The sequence below is a fragment of the Carassius carassius genome, chromosome 10 (assembly GCF_963082965.1).
Source record: "Carassius carassius chromosome 10, fCarCar2.1, whole genome shotgun sequence".
NCBI classification, from domain to species: domain Eukaryota; kingdom Metazoa; phylum Chordata; class Actinopteri; order Cypriniformes; family Cyprinidae; genus Carassius; species Carassius carassius.
In genome coordinates this window covers 2,544,229-2,563,281 of record NC_081764.1, presented here as the reverse complement: position 1 = coordinate 2,563,281, position 19,053 = coordinate 2,544,229, and the positions used below count along the sequence as shown (strand labels likewise).

The following is a 19,053-nucleotide window of genomic DNA, read 5'->3' as shown; positions in this document are numbered from 1 at the left end:
TTATTTATATAGAAATGAAAATGTGTGTGCTAGTTACAGAATAAGATAGATGCTGTGCTACTTACTGATGAACATGTTTTCCTTCCCCAAATGTGTGCTATGCTAGATGTGCTTAGCCTAGCAATTATGCTAACTTTGATCTCAGCCTGTCCTTTCCTCCTAACATCAAACCTTTCCCTGCAGGCTAACCATTCACTGCTCTCCTAAGTTACAGAGCAGAACACTTTTGTAGTAGATCTATAACACGCTTACTAGACCTGCAGCTAATGCTGGCTCCATTTTAAAAGCAGCACTCGTGTAAGACTGATGAGCTTCCAAAGACTTGATGGCACAGGCGTAAAAATGATTCATACCAGATTAACTGCACTCAACCCACAGAATCACAACCACTCTAATGTATGTGCATAATGAGCTTTTCTGTAACGGGATACTTCTGTTAGCCTTCAAGACATGGAGATGCATGACCTTATACCACTCTGAACACAGGTGCACTGATTGATTTTTCTGAACTTGTCGATTCCTATCAAACACCTGCTGCATTACACAGAGTCTGCACTCTGTCAAGATGTGCGCTTGAATCAGAAAATCTGATTAATTACTAAACCACATGGACACTTTTATGTTCTCATGTGCTGTTTTGTTCAGGGAAATGGTTTGTCATGTGTTTTGCATTCACTAACAGGTCTTTTATCAATTTCAGCATGATTTGTTAATGATCTGTGGCTAGTATTTAATCAAAACCTGGAACAACTTTTGAATTTGTTTTTATTTTTGTAATTAAAATTTACTTTAAGTTGTTGTGTTGTGCTTTTGTCAGTTTATTATTATTATTGTTGTTGTTATTATTATTGTTATTATTCATTTTTATTATTATTATTATTGTTATCATTTTAAGTTTAATAATAATAATAATAATAATAATAATAATTATAGTTATATATTTTAGTACATCAAGATTAACTAAATGAAAATGAGAAATATTTCCTTGGAAAGAAGCTGAAATAAATTAAGTTTAATATTTTTTATCTTATTTTATTTCAGTTAATTCACTTTATTTTAGCTTTTATTTTACAGTAGTATTATTACAAAAATATATTTCACATTCCAATATTTATATTTTAATAATAGTAATTATAATAAAATCATTGTCATAATTATTATTAATATTTCATAGCCTTATTTATATATAATCACGATATCATTTTATATGCCAAATTGTACAGCCCTACAAGCAAGCAAAGCAAACCTGAAACTCCTTTAAAAAAAATCATTTTAATTGAATTTTTATCAGAAAAACAGCAATATGTATATAATTTTTGGCAATTTTTTTTTTATTATTATTATTTTTTATTTTATTTTTTGGCAAAAAAAACAACAATTCTAAATGATTTAATGTTTGAAAATAAAAAATACATTAGGTATTAGTATTGTAGTTTTAGTTGTACTGATTTTATTTTATAGTATTATTATTATTATTATTATTATTATAGTTAGTCATTTTAGTAGCAACCACTCAGCACACCTTAGCAACTGCATACCACACTTTGGCAACCACTCACAACATTTTGGCGGTGTATTGTACATGGGCATTTTAGAAATGTAGATAGAAAGAAATCTAGTTCAAGTCTGCTTTTGCCATTACAGTCATTGTTGATTTTAGTAATGAGAAAAAATGTTCTTGGCACACCGTGTGCGCCGTGGAGAGAGCAGGACCTTTGCTTTGGCTTCATGTAGGATGTGATGTGGCACTGAAAGCGAATGGAAGGTTTGGGAGTGGCTGCGCCGTCACTGTGAAAGGTCCAGTGCAGTGAAATAAGGCTATGTGTGCTATTTTCAAATGTTTTTTGAATATACTGAGAAATTAAACATTTATTCTGTCTAGAATCTCCCATGTGGTCTTTTATCACCAATCTGGGTCTTCCACTAATAATGCCAGCAAGAATCCAGATCATTCATTCCATTTCATAATCAACACAACTGATATAGAATTAAGATGCATGTAAATGACAAATATGAGTAAAACTGAATTTTTTTTTACCTAGGACTGAACAATGAATAAAAATTGTGTAATAAGAGGCATTTATAAACCTGTTGCAAAGACAAATAAACAAATGATTTAACATTTAAAAAACTTTATTTAAGACATTATTATTTTTATTAGATGCTGAATATTACAGTACAGTAGGATTATTACATAATAATCAATTTTTAATACATTTTATCAAATTCTTATAATATTCTTGTAATATTTTTATAATATCTCTATATTTATTTTTTATCCTATTATTTTTCTATTTTCCTTCTCTAAATAATTCGGCCCTTAAATAGCCCATCGACAACAGAAAACAAATATGAAAAATTATTAGGTATTAGGGGTGTAACGGTACACAAAAATCACGGTTCAGTACGTACCTCGACTTTAAATTCACGTTTCGGTTCATTTTCGGTACAGTAAGGGAAAGAAATGCAAACATTAAACTGCAGGTTGTTTATTACTATAAACTTTTTTTTAAAATACTTTTTAATAAAATATATATAAAATAAAAAAGAATAAGAAATAAAATACTGCTGCAAAGTTCTCCACTAAATAAAATACTCTCAGTCTCAAACCAATATCATATAATAAAATATAATGAAAAATATAATGAATAACTATGATTACAGTGCAGCATTACCAATCCCAGCTTGTAGGCCTGCTTCACCAGAACCGTGCCTGACGCGGCGCTGGCGACATAGAGGGAGACCGCCGACAGACCAGGCTCTTGTCTTCATGACAACAATATCTATACTTCATGTTGAGCATAAATATAAAGCCTACTGATAAAGGACACCGTCAACAGTAGCCTATTGACGGCAAAATAGACTATGTTTGACAGGTGCAATATTTGAAAATCGATAATTATTAATTTATTTTTAAAATTACATTTATATCTGAATTTATGTCAACCTATAGACTTTCAAACATCAAAGTGTCATGAATTAATATGTATTTGTGTACAAAATGACATATAAACATATTTTCCTATTCTATTTTGCCTGGAAACGCTTTCAACATGCTTGCGTGTCGCGTGAAAAATAGGCATCGATTCTATTTCTAGCATGCACACGTTTTCCGCGCGGCTCGAGCCACGCCTGAGATGCGCGTCTCATGCAGGCAGTCTGCAAGCTCTAACCTGTTAACATGGGAGCCGAATTAAAAACGGACACGCCACGCAGCTGAGACGCTTGCGCCATGCATCCAGTGTGTCGCCGGCCTTATAGAATCAGCTGCAGGGCGGGATTTGCGCTGAACGTGGAGACTTCCGCCACTTAATATGTTCGTTTAGAAACACAAAAATGTACTTATATTCCGCGTACAAAATATTGCATTCCGTCATTCGGTACACACGTGCACCGTACCGAAAGCCCTGTACCGAAACGGTCCGGTACGAATACACGTACCGTTACACCCCTATTAGGTATACTGCAACAAAGGAGAGGTTTTTAGGGCTTTTTTATTCCTTTTATTTATTTTATTTTTTACTAAAATAAAAGCTAAATGATTTAATGTTTGAAAAAACAATTATTTATTTTGTCTTAAATGTGCAGTTTTATTTTATAGTACATTATTATTATTGAGTATTTTTTATATTTTTATTTAATAATAATAATCATAATAATCATTATTTTAGATAGTTTGAATGGCAAAATTGTGCAGCTCTAAAAACAAATACAGCAAATCTGAACTAGTTTGAAATTAGTTGTTCCCAAATCATTTTAGTCCTAAAATAACCCATCGACAGCAGATTGAAATTATTAACAGAGCTGTTTGCAACCGAGTTACATTGACCAATTGACCCAATAGCAATGATAACAGACTAAACAATTCTCCTTCAGCTGAATAACACTAACCAAATAACCCAATACCAGTGTGTTTGTGTGCTTTTTATGCCTAGAGTGCATCAGATATTTCAACCCACAAGTGCATTTTCTTGCATTTCACAGCTGTCTGATGAATTATCCTGAGAGAAGTGTGTAAAAATAGCATGGTGAAGGAAGCCGTTATATTATTCATTTGAGCTGGTGCATCTGGTTATGCAATCTTCATCCTCAGCAGATGAATTCTAACACAGATGCATCCTTTTCTTTAGCAGGTCATGAGTTCCTGAGGCCCTCATCTGATCCAGCAGCCCTGTTATGTTGTGTTTTGCATGCATCAGTGACCCTCTCTTTCCGTCTACAGTTGTCTGGACAGCAGCGTCTGCTACGACAGCGATGAAGCCAACGCTCGTAGCATCTCCAGCCTCTCCAACCGCTCCTCTCCTCTCTCCTGGCGCCATGGACAGTCCAGTCCTCGTCTGCAAGCCGGCGATGCTCCTTCCTCAACAGGCAGCAGCTATGTGTCGGGCAGCAAGGCCTCGTCTCAGTACACCTCTCACACCATGCCTGCCCGCTGCTCCAGCCGCCTCAGCCACACGTCACGCAGCGACTTCATCGAAGGCCTGGACCCCGGAGACAGAGACCTCAAGTCTGGTTACCTGAGTGATTCTGATGTACTCTGCAAAAGCCTTAATGACGACGACGATGACGACAATCTGGCCAATGGGTGAGTGTCTGCATGTGTCGCTTTGCTACATATTTTCAAACTTTCATCAAATTCAGAACTTGAGGGAAGCTTCACTCTTAAAAAGTACACTTCCAAAAGGAGGTTATTGTAGTGATGCAATACAAGAATCATTTTGGGTTCCTCAAAGAACCTTCAAGTGCACAGTTCTTAAAAGATCCATTATTTATTTATTTTTGGTGTGAAGGACATTTTAATAATTTAAAGAACCTTTCTTTTTGAGAGCACATACCTTTTTTGGTGCATCTGGTTGCATTGATTTGGTGCATTATTTTTGAGAGTACAAGGCTTTTTTGGTGCATTAAGAAACATTTTTTTCATAGTTAAAATAACTTTTTAAAAATCCAAAGAACCTTTTTCAACTTAAAAGAACCTAGATGCTAAATGTTCTTCTTGGAACCATTAATGGCAATAAAGAACATTTATTTTTAAAAGTGAACTGGTAGAAAACTAATAATATCATTGTTCATTACATAATGAAGACTTTCATAATGTCTGATATAAAGTGTTCATAATGCTATAATGGGACAGGAGACGCAGTATGACTGTTATCCTGCCTAGCAAGTACACTAGATGACAAAGTCAGCAGTGTGTAGTGCATCAAAGAGGCCTGCAAAGATGCTGGGAATGATGACTTGCCTCTCGGCACAGCTTCAGAACCTTGCTACAGGATTGTCAGACTTTTGTATAGGTTGGTGTAAAATGGACATAACTTATGTAGTCGGGGCTCAGTGTGTAATATTTTCATTTCTTTGGATGTTTGCTGCAGCTGCGAAATCTGTGTAGTCTGCCAAGTTTGGGGTCTGTAAGATTTTTTTTTTTAAATGTTTTTGAAAGTAGTCTCATGCTCACCAAAGCTGTATTTATTTGATTGAAAAATATAGTAATATTGTGAAACAGCTGGTTTCTATTGTAATATACTGTAAAATGTAATTTATTCGTGTGATCAGAGCTGTATTTTCAGCATCATTCCTCCAGTCTTCAATGTCATGTGATCCTTCAGAAATCATTCTAATATACTGATTTATTGCTCAAGAAACATTTCTGATTAAAACAGCTGTCCTGCTTAATATTTTTGTGGAAACCTTCTGTGGATTCATTGATGAATAGAATGTTCAAAAGAACAGAATTTATTTAAAATATGAATCATTTGTAATATTATCTTTACTGTCACTTTTGATCAGTTTTGTCAAATCTTACTGAAAAAAGTATGCTTTCTTTTTTTTTTTCTTTTTTTTTTATCTACTGACCCTAATCTTTTAAACACTCTTGGTTCAGTTCAATAATATTGATTATTAAGTGTGGACTGACAGTGGAGGATGTGTTGTGAGCGTCAAAGCGAGAAATGCTCCGCTTTATGCAAATAAGAAGCAAAAATAAATAAAGAATTGTAACTTCATGAGAAGGTACATCAGTTGTAGCTGAATATAAATATCATCAATACACAGTTTTGATCTTGGTCATGCTGAGTTAGTATATTTTATTTTGTTCATTGGTTTGATATTTAGCAGGTTTGCTGACAGCGAGACTGAACACACCAAAATACTAGCAAATAATCAAGTAGACATTTAGCAATTGTTTTATCCAGTGACTTGCAGCTCCCTCATTACAGTGACAGTCCCTCTAGAGCACCTTGAACAACTCCATCAAAACATCACAGCCAACAAATCTGCTGATTTACAGAAAATGCATAATATTACCTAATTTGATGATACTGAGTTCAAAAAGAGCAATGAAAGCTTTCCATCATTTTTGTGTTTTTTTTCCACAAAATGACACTGAATAATAAATCATGAATTTTTATCAGGTTGAATGCACTTATCAAAATAACAAAAATGGTCAAATATCAAAAAAGTGTGACATGCTTGAGCGAAACAGACACCATTTTTGGAATCAGAACCCCAATAATTTTTGGATTTTATACAGCAGATAGGATACAGGGTAGTAAGTACAAATTAACACCTTTGTTTCCACTCTTTTGAGACACCTTAATTGACTCCAAAGCAAAACTTTTTCAACAGCAAACCTGCAGCATTTCAAAGCACCCAGTCACCATTCTTGTCCTTATGCAAGGTTGAATCATATCTATCAGGTCTCAGATCATTCATATAACTCCATGATTTGATTGTAATCTGCATGCCACAGTGACCTTGTGTTCCTCTTGGATTCGGTCAGCACGCATCAGCAGGAGTCTGATCTGAGGACAGACTCTCCTTTATTGACCTTGATTGTCTTTCTAATTCCTCCTTTTCAACAGGGAGTTTGAAGTAATCCTCACAGCTCTCTGCTCGGTCACACACCCCCGGATACACACATTGCATGCACAGTGAAATGATGAAATCCAGGCCAGTTCTCCTGGGCGTGAATCTGGGCGGCTCTTGCAGAGTTTAACCACTTTAGCGAGTGCCGCATGACGGTGGGGTGATCAAACACAGCCCTCGTTCTCACTTTCTACTGACGCTTCAATGCGTGAGAAGAGAGAGCGAGAGAAACTTACATAAGAGAGAACAGACCTCAATAGTACAGATCATCAGAGAGCCTTGGGTCAAAATGTGTTGGAGTCAATTTGACCCACACTTCATTTTCAAACTGCTCTGAAAAATGGTTCAGTTTCTTTCTTCGTGAAATTGTGTGGATTTGTATTTATTTTTATTTTTTATTTGGAGTCAAGCATGTGCATGCAAAGCTTCAACACATGGATGTGTTTTGGATTGGCTGTACAAATGTTATGATTAGATTGACCTCTAATGCTTTCCATGCAATTTCCCAAAAATAAACCTTGTGAAAAAGACTAAAGAGCCAGGTGATTCGTTTGGAGGTTTGTGTCAATAAATGTTAAGAAAATAGCACAGTTTATCACAAAATCATATCTGCATGAGCTGAGCTGGAAGATTTTGCTAGATAAAGTAATTGTAACTAAGTACTGGTTTAGAAGCCAGCTGCTGATGTTTGCTGTCCCTGCAGCTTGTGCTCAGTTTACAAATATAGGCAAAAAGCTAAGACTGCAGTTGGACAAATAGGATGTATTGATTGCGTCTGGCCTGGGGCGAGCACATGTTAGCGTCTGCTGCTGAGTGAGACTGAGACTGTTATTGGATAGTGACCCGTTCTCTTCCTCTTCATGGTTAAACTCATCCTGGATCTTTAATGATAATTCAAAGTTATATACTGATTTACAAGCTCATGTTTTGTTATAAGTTGTTTTTAGAACAAGAAGCATATTTTCCCAGCATTAAGATCAGCATTAGGACAATTAAACATGCTCTCACTCCCTAATTCTTGTTAATGGAAAAATCTAATTTCTGTGAGGCGAATAATTCTTATATTATATTATATTATATTATATTATATTATATTATATTATATTATATTATATTATATTATATTATATTATATTATATTATATTATATTATATTATATTATATTATATTATATTATATTATATTATATTATATTATATATTTTTTTCTTATTAAATTAAAGCAATTTCTTTAAAGTAAAAAAATTATGTATTGTAATATATATATATATATATATATATATATATATATATATATATATATATATATATATATGTGTGTGTGTGTGTGTGTGTGATTTATTATTAAATAAAAATCTATTTTCGTTATACATACATTTTATTAATGCTAATTTCATGGTAAAATGTGCTAAAATAATTGCCTGCCAAATGCAGAATATTTAGGCTTCATTTTATCTGCATTCTGTGTATTTCTTTTTGATTTTGTTTTTTGATTTTGGGGTTGATTTAGTTTTTTTTATGGCTTTCACTCTTGCACATTATGACACTACAAATAATCTCATGAAGGTTACTTTAACCTTCTTTGTATCGTCTCATCTTCTGAGGTCTAAGTGCCATCCCATGTTCTGGTCTCCATATGTCCCTGCGGCCCAGATATTACACTCTCATATTTCACCCTAAAGCTTGACCATTCATATGAGAGGATGTTTGTACAATGACTCCCATCAGTGCTGAGATTTCTGTCACACGGTCAGTGATGGTCAGTGCTCTGAGATGCTGAAAGATCAAAGGATGAACACTGTGGGCTCGACCTCAATCCGTCTGTCTGACATTTCAGAGACTGAGAGAGAGAGCCCTTGTTTTGGCAATGAATGAGCTGATGATTTAGAATACACAAAACACCAACAGCCCACCCAGAATCATCTATTTACCATAGCTGACACTTGGAAATAGTAACTAGATCAATAGGTTTTTACATTCCTAAAGAGCATGTGTGTAGTGTTTGCCATCGGGCTGCTATAGGTGGATGCTCTGTGGTTGCTAGGGTTTTGCTATGTGTTTGGTAGGGTTTGTTGTAAGGGCATTGTTAGGTGGCTGTTTATAGATCTGTGTCCTGTGTTCCTTATCTTTACTATAAGATATCTGCCCTAGAAATATCTGAAAGGGTTAAGGAATATCTTGTCTGGCGATGCACTGTAGGGATGCAGTGACGGGTGTGTCTGTGAACATGCAGCAGCGCATGTGTTGCCATGGTAACCCCCATCATCCCGACTCTTGGTGACCCAGTGAAGCTGTGTGTGTGACTGCTGATGGAAAATGGCTGCATATCACAGCGAGAGGCTGATGAACGCCTGTGTGCCATTGATTCTGAATGTGCTCGTAATCAGTTCAGAATCAGCTTACTTCCTGTTTCTTTTCATGCAGGGTTTTTACACGGCATTGGGAGGGCAAATTACATCAGGCATTGAAAACTGCATTATGGGAATAGCATAAATGGTTTTTAAAAAGTAAAGGAGGAGTAAAGCATCTGCTAAATGCATTAATATATGCATATAATGAATGTGGATCTTCAGATGGTTTATTCTAAACCACTGCAGGAAATACTGTAAGAATGTAAAAATATTAATTGAAAATAATGCAAAAAATGCAACAATGATACATTCTTAAAAAATGTATGCACAAGAGGAAAGATGAACAGTGTAGATCTCTCAGCATGTGGACATCAGCTGTCCTACAGACAAATAAACACAGCATAACAACATCTGGAGAGGTGTCTGAGGTCCTGAGAGCTATTATTCTAAGACTCCCATTACATACACACTCTCGTCACGTGCATGACAGACTTCACTGTGATCAGAGGGTGTGACGAGGGTCTTACTTCACATGTTGTGACCCCTGCTGGATACGTACTGTAACTGCAGAGGTCTTTAGTTTAGCATGTGTGATTTTTACTTTACAGGATGTGAAATGCCAATCAGATGGTGATTTCAACACTGCTCCATGTACTTTAAAACATTGCAAGTCGGTGAAATATTATCGCAGCTTCTCTCTGCTGTGGGTGTTTCATGTGGGTGTCAGACAATTATCGCTATTATTAGGGTTCTCCGGTGGCGGTGCAGATCTGTGTGCTGTGCATTGAGGTTAATAAGTGAAGAAAGGTTTTATCTCCATGCAGAGATCCCAAAAGAACATGTTTAATATCTTAATATTCATATTAAATGAAATGAAGACTTTGCTTAAAGGAATACTTCACCGAAAATGAAAATATGCTAAATATTTTCCCTAAGGCCATCCGAGATGTATAGATGAGTTTGTTTCTTCATCAAAACTAATTTGGAGAAATTCCACCACTTGCTCACTAATGGATGCAGTGAATGGGTGCCGTCAGAATGAGAGTCCAAACAGCTGATAAAATCATAACAATAATCCAGAAAGTAGTCCGCACCACACCACACATCTTGGGATGTAAAAAGCTGTATGTTTTTAAGAAACAGAACCATCATTAATATGTTTTAAACCAAATCTGTTCTAAAGAAAAAACAAACTAATCTTGGATGGCCTGAGGGTTGAGTACATTTTCAGCAAGTTTGTTTTAAATCTCCTGTTTCTCAAATCAAGCAGTTAAATGCTCAGATTTGCTAAAAAACAACAATGTTCAATCCAAATCAGAACTATTTCTAGAGCAAATGATCTGATCAGCTATCCATTTTATAGCACTATACACTTATTTGTGGTTATTTTTATCCCTAAAGACCATCCAAGAGAACCGTCTCAGATAAAGTTGATGCCTAAATGATTCTTAACTGAGAAGTCTCTCTTGAGCTTTGAAAGAGCAACCTCTGAGCACTGAAGTTTTCCTCTGAGCATGTGCACAGAAAGTGTGCATGCCTTTTATTAATGTTTCAGGCTTGATTTGCTGTGATTTGAGATACTCACATAATTTGTTTCTAGTTGTGTGAACATAACTCACCATCTTACATCTTGATCTAACAGATGCTTTGTGTAAAAGACTCTCTAAAGCACTTTGTTGCATGAAAGTCCAACACGGTAACACATGGAGCATTTGTTCATGTAAACGCGGTCTGAAGTCATTTGATTTATAGTTTGGCTGAAATCTTCATTTAATAATTGTTGAAATGTATTCCTGACACAAGAGTATAGAAGTGAATGATGTGTTACTCATGCACTGCATTAGTCTGAATCCCAGAATACAATTATTGTGTATTTAGAGGCTTGTTGCACAAGTAAACTGCAGTCTTTCTGGGCTGATGTAGTGACGTTACAGTATGTGTTTCTGGTAATGCCAAACCACAGAAATAAATAGTTAATGCACATATGTACTATTCTGTAGATTTTATTTTACTGAAACAACACCCATTTATTTCCAGAACATGATGTATTTTAGACTGAACAGACTGTACTGAATTTGTGTTTCACTGGACCTTTTGAGTATCTTAAATACTGAAACTTTATAGAAAGAAAAAAAATTATGAGCATGCACATTTTTATAAGGTGCAAATACAGTGTGGTTTTTAATTCATTTCTTTTTTTATGTCTTATTCTGTACTTTCATCGAGCATTAAAATACATTAATAGGGCTGTAAAGATGCATCCGTTTGCTATTTGCAGAAAAATGCCGTTTACATGTTATGATTATCTGTGTTTAGAGATGATAACCTTGTGGCTGAAGGAACACGGGCCACACACAGTGTGGTTGGTGTATATATATCTGTGTGTGTGTGTGTGTGTGTGTAGACATGGTTTGGCACCACTGGAGCAACATGAAAGAACTGAGATGGACAACAAACGACTCAAGCTTCATTTCACTCAATAACTCGCTCCAAGCTAACATATTCCTGCTTTTCACTGTCCTTCTCAAGCTCATGTGGTGCTCATCGAGTCTTTCCCCGCTGGACTCTGGCGTGAATGAAGCAGAAGCTCTCCACATCAAAGGTGAACAGAGATAAATGTGTGCATTTGCAGTGAGTTTGGCGATGTGGAAAAGCCATTAACGAGTCTATCATGAAAAGTTTGTGCGTTTCTGGCTTCAGCTGGTTCAGACACACCAGAAGTTTATCTCACCGGTATTTCAGTAGATGTAGAGTGTTGTAAATCTAAAAACTCAAAACACTTTCCATGAAGCTTGTACTGCATATGTAAAGCATTATAAAGGTATTCCCTTTATAAAAACACTGTGGTGATACCATGGTACATTAATAATAATGTGGTGTTTTTATAAACTACTGTTCAAAAGTTTGAGGTCCGTAAGATTTTTACAATATTTTTGAAAGAAGCCTCTTCTGCTCATTGAGGCAGCTTTTTTTAGATCAAAAATACAGTAAAAACTGTAATATTGTGAAATATTATTTCAAGTTCAAATTTATGTTTTATATTTGAATATATTTTAAAATGTAATTTATTTTCTGTGATGCAAAGCTGGATTTTCAGCATCATTCCTCCAGCCTTCATTGCCATATGATCTTCAGAAATCATTCTAATATAATGATTGCTGAAACATTTCTGATTATTATCAATGCTGAAAACAGTTGAGCTGCTTCATATTTCTGTGGATTGTTTCAGGATTCTTTGATGTATAGAAAGTTAAAAAACAGGCTATATTTGTATGTGTATTTACTGTCACTTTTGATCAGTTTAATGCATCCTTTGCTGAATGAAAGTATTCATTTCTTAAAAGAAAATCTTATTGACACCGAACATTTAAATGGACGTGCACAAACCATTGTACAGAATTATTAAAATATTCATCTGCCATGGTTTTTTACAGTACATGGTACTCCATAATACCTCAAAAGTGTGTGGCATTACATGTACAGTACAACAAAGCGTGGCATTACCTTGGAGGGTTTGCATGAATAACTGAATGAAAGGTTATGCTGTTATTATAGACTATATAATAATTGTGTGTGTGGGTATATATGGATAGTTTTAATGGAGCTGATATATGTATATGGGCAAGATTCATATAAATGTCCAGCATTCAGTAAGTGCACTGTAAGTGCTACAGTCAGTCGTCTTCATCAGGTCCAGCACTACTGCGGCTGTATTTGTCCTCGCTGGACGCTTCGGTACATCTGGATATGATTACGGTCTGCCCGGGAGGTGGGGGTGTTGCCTGTGGAAGTAGGACTCCAGGTCTCAGTCAGATAGCTTCAATGGATGTGAGTTGGATTAAGCGTGAACAAAGACACGATGACTGTGTGTGATTTCATGTGACTCACTGCCGGGAGAGATCAGCGATGAATGAGGGATTCGCCCGCGGAAAGGTTTCGCCCTCTCATGACATCTGCATGTCTGAACAGGACCAGGTTCTTTTCAAAGTGAGTGAAGGTTTTTTTTTTTTGCTTTGCAATTATGAAAGGAAAAGACTTTGACAGTAATATACGTTTTTTTTTATGAAAAACTGCAATATACTTTTTTTATGAAACTGATATTTTCCGTTCTAAATTCTGATTGGATAAGTTGCATTTGAAGAAAATTATAGTCAAATATTGTATTATTGCATCAAGTTGCAGCCTGCAGTTGCTAATGAACTATGCTACTTGGTGTTATTGTTTTTAAATATAATAGTAATATTAAAATAATAACAACAACAAACAACATTAAAACAATGAAAACATAAATAAATGTAATAATTTACTGAACTGCTGTTTAACTGAGTGTATTTTTTGTATAAATTATATTCTATTTATTGCTATTTATCATTTTGTATATTTTCAGTTTTCATTAAAATTTTAATTCACGTTTAGTTTTAATTCAGTAGTTTTTATTTGATTGTACCTTTACAATTTTATTTGTTTTATTTATATTTTATTTTAGTTGTTTTACATGCATAATATTAATTTAATAGTTTTAGTTAACCTAATAACATACACTGCTGATTTTAGTTCACATTTAAATAATTTTGATACATGCTATTGTCATTTATTTATTCATAATAAAAATGTGATTTTCCATTTATTATAAATATTATACTTTATATTTTTATATTATATTTCTGTAATAGTTTCAGTTAACAGTAACAGCACTGCTGATGTAAAACAGTGTGTTTTAGTCTATTGTATTAATCAAATCATAGTGCATATTCTGTGTAATATGAAAAAAAGTTCAGTAATATTCTCTTCAAAGACGAAACAGGGAGACTATTAGTTAGAGAAAAACACTAACCTGCAAGTGCATGCTCATGTTTACAGAGGTCAAGGTCAAATCTTGAGTGGCTAATTAGGATTTGCAAAGGCTTTTCTTCTTTTTGAAGTGGCGCTGTATTTTATTAGTCAGTTTACTGTTGGAGTAACCATGCCTGTTTGAATTGGTCACCTGGAAATAGCTCAAGACTCAACATGCTCTTGATTGTGTCACTAATTTTCTCCAATATGGGTGTAACTCAAAACAGAGTCTCAGCTGATATGAGTGCTGTACGCTGGGAGTTGTCACAAAGCCCCAGATGCTTTTCATATGGGTTAAAGTTGGGAGGAGAACACAATTGCTCAATATTTGAAGCTCTCCACCCAAAGTCATTTCTCATTCTCAAACTGAGCTGACTAGTTTTCTTCATGTACTGCTCCATTCTTCACATAAGGACCTGTTAGAAGAAGATGATCGGCCCACAGCATCCTCTATTCCTGTCCACACTTGAGACTTTTATGAGAGTGAAACTCAGTTCAAACATGTTGTTTTATTTTACAATTTTGAAAAATACAGTGCACATTACATGTAATATAAGAGTAAAATAATGTCAAATATATGTTTTTTGTTAGTAAAAAATATGAATGACAGTATAAATAATGGTCAAAAGGTCGAAAAAACAGTAAAAGGTCAGTGATGAAAAACACGATTCTTAAAATATACAGTAAAACTACAGTGAATTACTGGAATTAAATAGGATTACTTAATGGAAAATAGAATTCATAATAAAAACTGTTTGTAATCTTTACAGAAAAATACTGTAACCATTGTAAACTAGGTTGTTTTGTGTTGCTTAAGCATTATTTTTGTCGTGTGTGTTAACCTGTTTTTTTGTGTCTGTGTGTCTGTGCAGTATCTATGTGCAATTATTGGCCAAGTTTTATGGACTGATTTATCATGTGGTTTTCTCATTTACCAGGTATTAAGTCAACAAAAAAGACCGACATTTAACATTAAACCATTGAATGGAATATATGGTTAAATAAGTTGTAAAATATACAGACACTAATATGCCATCTCATAATATCCAAAGCATTGTCACCGTCACGTTGAATTTCTGGCACCCACCTGCTGTTTCTTTATCAGAAATTGAACAGGATCTTTAGAGTGCACTTTAAAGTAACTAGCTGTATGTCTTAGGTTGTCGTCTGTTTTTTCTCTCTCAGCGGCTGTGATGAATGATTTCCTGAGTTACTGAATGTTTAAATGAGATTGATGGTAGCATTGCCCATTCTGGAGACCGCAGCGGTTCCTCGTGAAACATCTCTCGGCCCAGTATAGAGACAGTGTGTGTTTCCTGAGAGAGGGATCAGAGCAGGACGTTTATTACTGAGAGAGAGTCTGATGAAGCAAAGCTTCTGTTCTCAGACGTCAGTCACAGTGTTTGTGTGAACAACCTCAGCTTGTGTCTGTGTGTTTGAGCTGTATATGCACTGTCTGCAATGCTTTGTTTTTTTTTGTATTTTTTGTACGCTACAGTATTGTATATATTTAGATTTTTACTTCTTCAGGTTTATTTTGATTTTAGTATGTTTTAGATTTATTTCATTTGCCTTATATACACTTTCATTCTATTAATAATTCATTATTTTTTAGCTTTAATAGTTTTTTTTCAGTTTCAGTTTTAATTTAATTAATTTATGCATTTAGCAGATGCTTTTATCCAAAGCGATCTACAGTGTATTCAGGCTATACATTTCTCTTTTTTACCAGTATGTGTGTTCCTGGGGAATTGAACCCATGACCTTTTAAACTGCTAACGCAATGCTCTACCACTGAGCCACTGGAACTAGTTGTTGTACTTTTCTGCTTTTAATTCAGTTAGTCGCATTTTTGCTCTTTTTAGCGTTTTTCTTTGTTATCTAGCATATTGTATTTTTTCAACCTTTTCAATTAATAACCATTTTTATAGCTTTATGACCTACATTTTAAAAGCATATTTGTTTGTTTATTCATTTTGTTTTTATCTTAGCTTTAATTTATTTTTATTTCAGTTTTGCTTTTAGTAATTTTAGTACTTTTATGTCAGTTAGTTACCAAGAAAACATTATACATTTTCACACATTTTTTCATGTTTTTCTCAGTTATCTAACATTTGTATTGTTTTTTTTTATCTTTATTTGATTTATTTTTATTTTATTATTTTTTGTAATTTGATTTATTAGTTTGTGATTTTACTACACCAGAGATTCCATCTTGTTGTATGTTTTGTTTTTTATTTACATAAAAGTTTTTACATTTTTTTAAGTTATCTAACATTATGTTCTATTTTAATGCAATTTAAAGTAATTTAACACTTTTTTTCCAATTAATGAAAAGATTTTTAATTGTTTAATAGTTTAATAGACTTCATGACAGTGAGTTTTGCATATGGTGGCACTCTTATTTTCTTTAGAAAATGAAAAAACTAAAAAATTATTCTCATTATGTAATATCTCAGCATGGTAATCACAATTTCCGTTCAAATGAGAATAAAACTAGCTGACACAGACTTTGGCCGACTTTTAGTTCCAGTGAGCCACCAGTACATTTCAAACGGGTGGAAATAGAAACTGATGTGGAAAAGAAAAGCATTAAGAAATGTCTTTGCGGGAGTTGTCTCTAACCATTGAGACATGAAGGCAAGTCCATTCTCTCCCCTCTGTGCCACACAACCTGTAATTAGCACAAATTGCTGGCTCCTTAAGTTGTCCTTCCGAACATCAACAAGCCATTTTTGTCCTCTGTTTCTTTGGCACCCATAATTCTCTTTTCCATCTCCGTAGACTCTGCTGAGTCGGAAACCACAAAGTACTTTAGACCCAGCGTGATGCAGATAGAGACGGACAGACAGACAGAGATCTACAGTGATCATGACTCAGGTTCATTTCATCAGTCCTTCAGTGACTCTGAAAGAACCTTCTTCTGCTCCAAAATCATCTTTCACTGTAAAGGGTTCTTCAGATGAGCAAAAAACTATTATCTCCATCAGTATTTTTCTTGTTTCATTTAAAGAAATCTCAACCCTGTCCTTAATCCTTAAATGCAAGAATTATAAAATTACTGATAAATAAATACTGTAATGATTTTAAAGAATGAAGTTTACTGTAACTTAAGTTCCCATTTTAAGAGTTTTATAACAGTAATTAAGGATAAAAACATTCATAATCTTTTTTCTAAACTGTACTTTTGAGTTTGTTCCTCATCTTTTTACTAAATCTTCTTTTTATCAAGAATATCATTATCAAATCCTTTTTTATTTTTTTATTTTTATTTGTTTTGTTTTTTTGCGAAAGTTAAACACCCATTTAATTTGTAGGTTTTTTAAGAATGTTTTTATTTATTTATGCATGTATATATCTGAATCTAATTTTGTTGTTGTTGTTGTTGTTGTTTTACTTTTTTTTATTTTGCAAAAGTTAAATGTCCATTTAATTCACTGTTTTTTAGATAAGAATATAATTATTCCCAGCCTTTTTATATTTATTTTTTCTTTTCTTTATTTTACATATTGTATTGCTTCTTAATGTGTCATTGAATTAAAGTCGTAATAAACAAAAAAAAAAACACAATGACGTAATGAGGACAGTTTGGAGAGGAAAGTTTTTAAGTGTGCAGATCTTGCACAGCATTTGCGTTCACATACATATGTATGTTTCAGGCCTAAATCACATCTTTGTCATGAAAGATAGAAGATGAATCATTATAATCCTAGTTTGGCTTTCCCACTTCCAAAACAGATGGACAAACCCCAAAAAATGTTTGCAAGAGAAGCCCATTTGTAGTTACTGCACCGATGCTTTGCCATTCATAAACTCACTGACCTTAAGAACAATACAGTCATTTTAAACCCCTCCAGTCACCACTCATCAGCCTGTTTTGCATCTACATCCCTTCCAATGCTTTTGAGGAAGTAAATGCAAGTCTGCTCCAGATCCAGAACTGAGATTGTGTGGTCATATGGTGAAGACATCTGTGCCATTATGAGACTCTGACTCTGATGCTGTCTGTTCCTGGGTCAGGTAATGGAGCATGAACGTTCTCATAGGAAAGACAAGTGACAAACGGTTTCTTACTGTAACATCTCAGTTGTTTCTCCTAGACAATGCTGAGATGAAATTGAGACCAAATAATGCTACTTAGATCTTTCTCCTGAAAAAAAAGATTTCGGTTTCAGAAGAGGTTTGCTCTGAAAGCTTAATTCCAGCATGTAATATAAAATTAAACAGATTTTATGATTTTTTTTTTTTTGATCTACAATTCTGATTTTTTTTTCACAGTTCTAAGAAGAACGGTAATGAGAAAAAAGTCAGAACTGAAAAAAAAACAACATAAATGTCTGTTTAATTTTATATTATTGTGTGGATGAAAAAAAATGTCAGAATTGCTAGATGTAAACTCAAAATGACAAATTTTTATAACTTGCAATTATGACATAAAAACGTGCAATTCTGAGAAAAAAAAGCCTGAATTATGAGATATAAACTTGCAATTATGAAGAAAAAGTCAGAAATGTGAGATAATAAAAGAAAAAAGAATCACAATTACGTTTGGAATGTTTTTACTTGCTGACGGAATGAACTTCCACAGAAATCAAAAGTGAGGATAAACTTGCTCATTTCTTCAGTCCAGGTCTAATCTGTCTATTGATTCAGTTGTGTCTCATTGTTATTCCTCCAAAGGAATTTTAGAAGAGATACCTGAAACCTCTGAGCAATAGTGTATGTCCTGGGTGTGGTGCTGTGCTATTTACTTCCTTCTTGCATGATTCAACCTTTCCTGGTTTCTTCTAAGCGTCTTTATCTCCTCTCTCGGTGTGTGTGTGTGTGCAGTTGGGACGAGAGCAGCTCCATCAGCAGCGGTTTGAGTGATGCTTCTGATAACCTGAGCTCAGAGGAGTTCAACGCCAGCTCGTCTCTCAGCTCCCTCCCCACCACACCTGTGGGCTCGCGACGAAACTCCTCCGCTATGGTAAGTAGATCAGAGACCAGTATGGCACAGATAAGT

General features: G+C 34.5%; 1 protein-coding gene across 6 annotated transcripts in view; it reads left to right on the top strand.

Moving 5' to 3' along the window:
- Positions 1-19,053, top strand: part of LOC132151515 (neuron navigator 1-like) — a 67,335-nt gene that overhangs the window by 20,961 nt on the left and 27,321 nt on the right. For 5 of the 6 annotated variants that reach the window (XM_059559665.1, XM_059559664.1, XM_059559663.1 and 2 more), the window contains 2 exons: positions 4,223-4,585; positions 18,879-19,017. In XM_059559665.1, the coding sequence (XP_059415648.1) occupies positions 4,223-4,585; positions 18,879-19,017 (502 nt within the window). Of the gene's footprint in view, positions 1-4,222; positions 4,586-13,075; positions 13,203-18,878; positions 19,018-19,053 lie in introns of those variants that run through there. The other variant, XM_059559667.1, reaches the window with a different exon arrangement.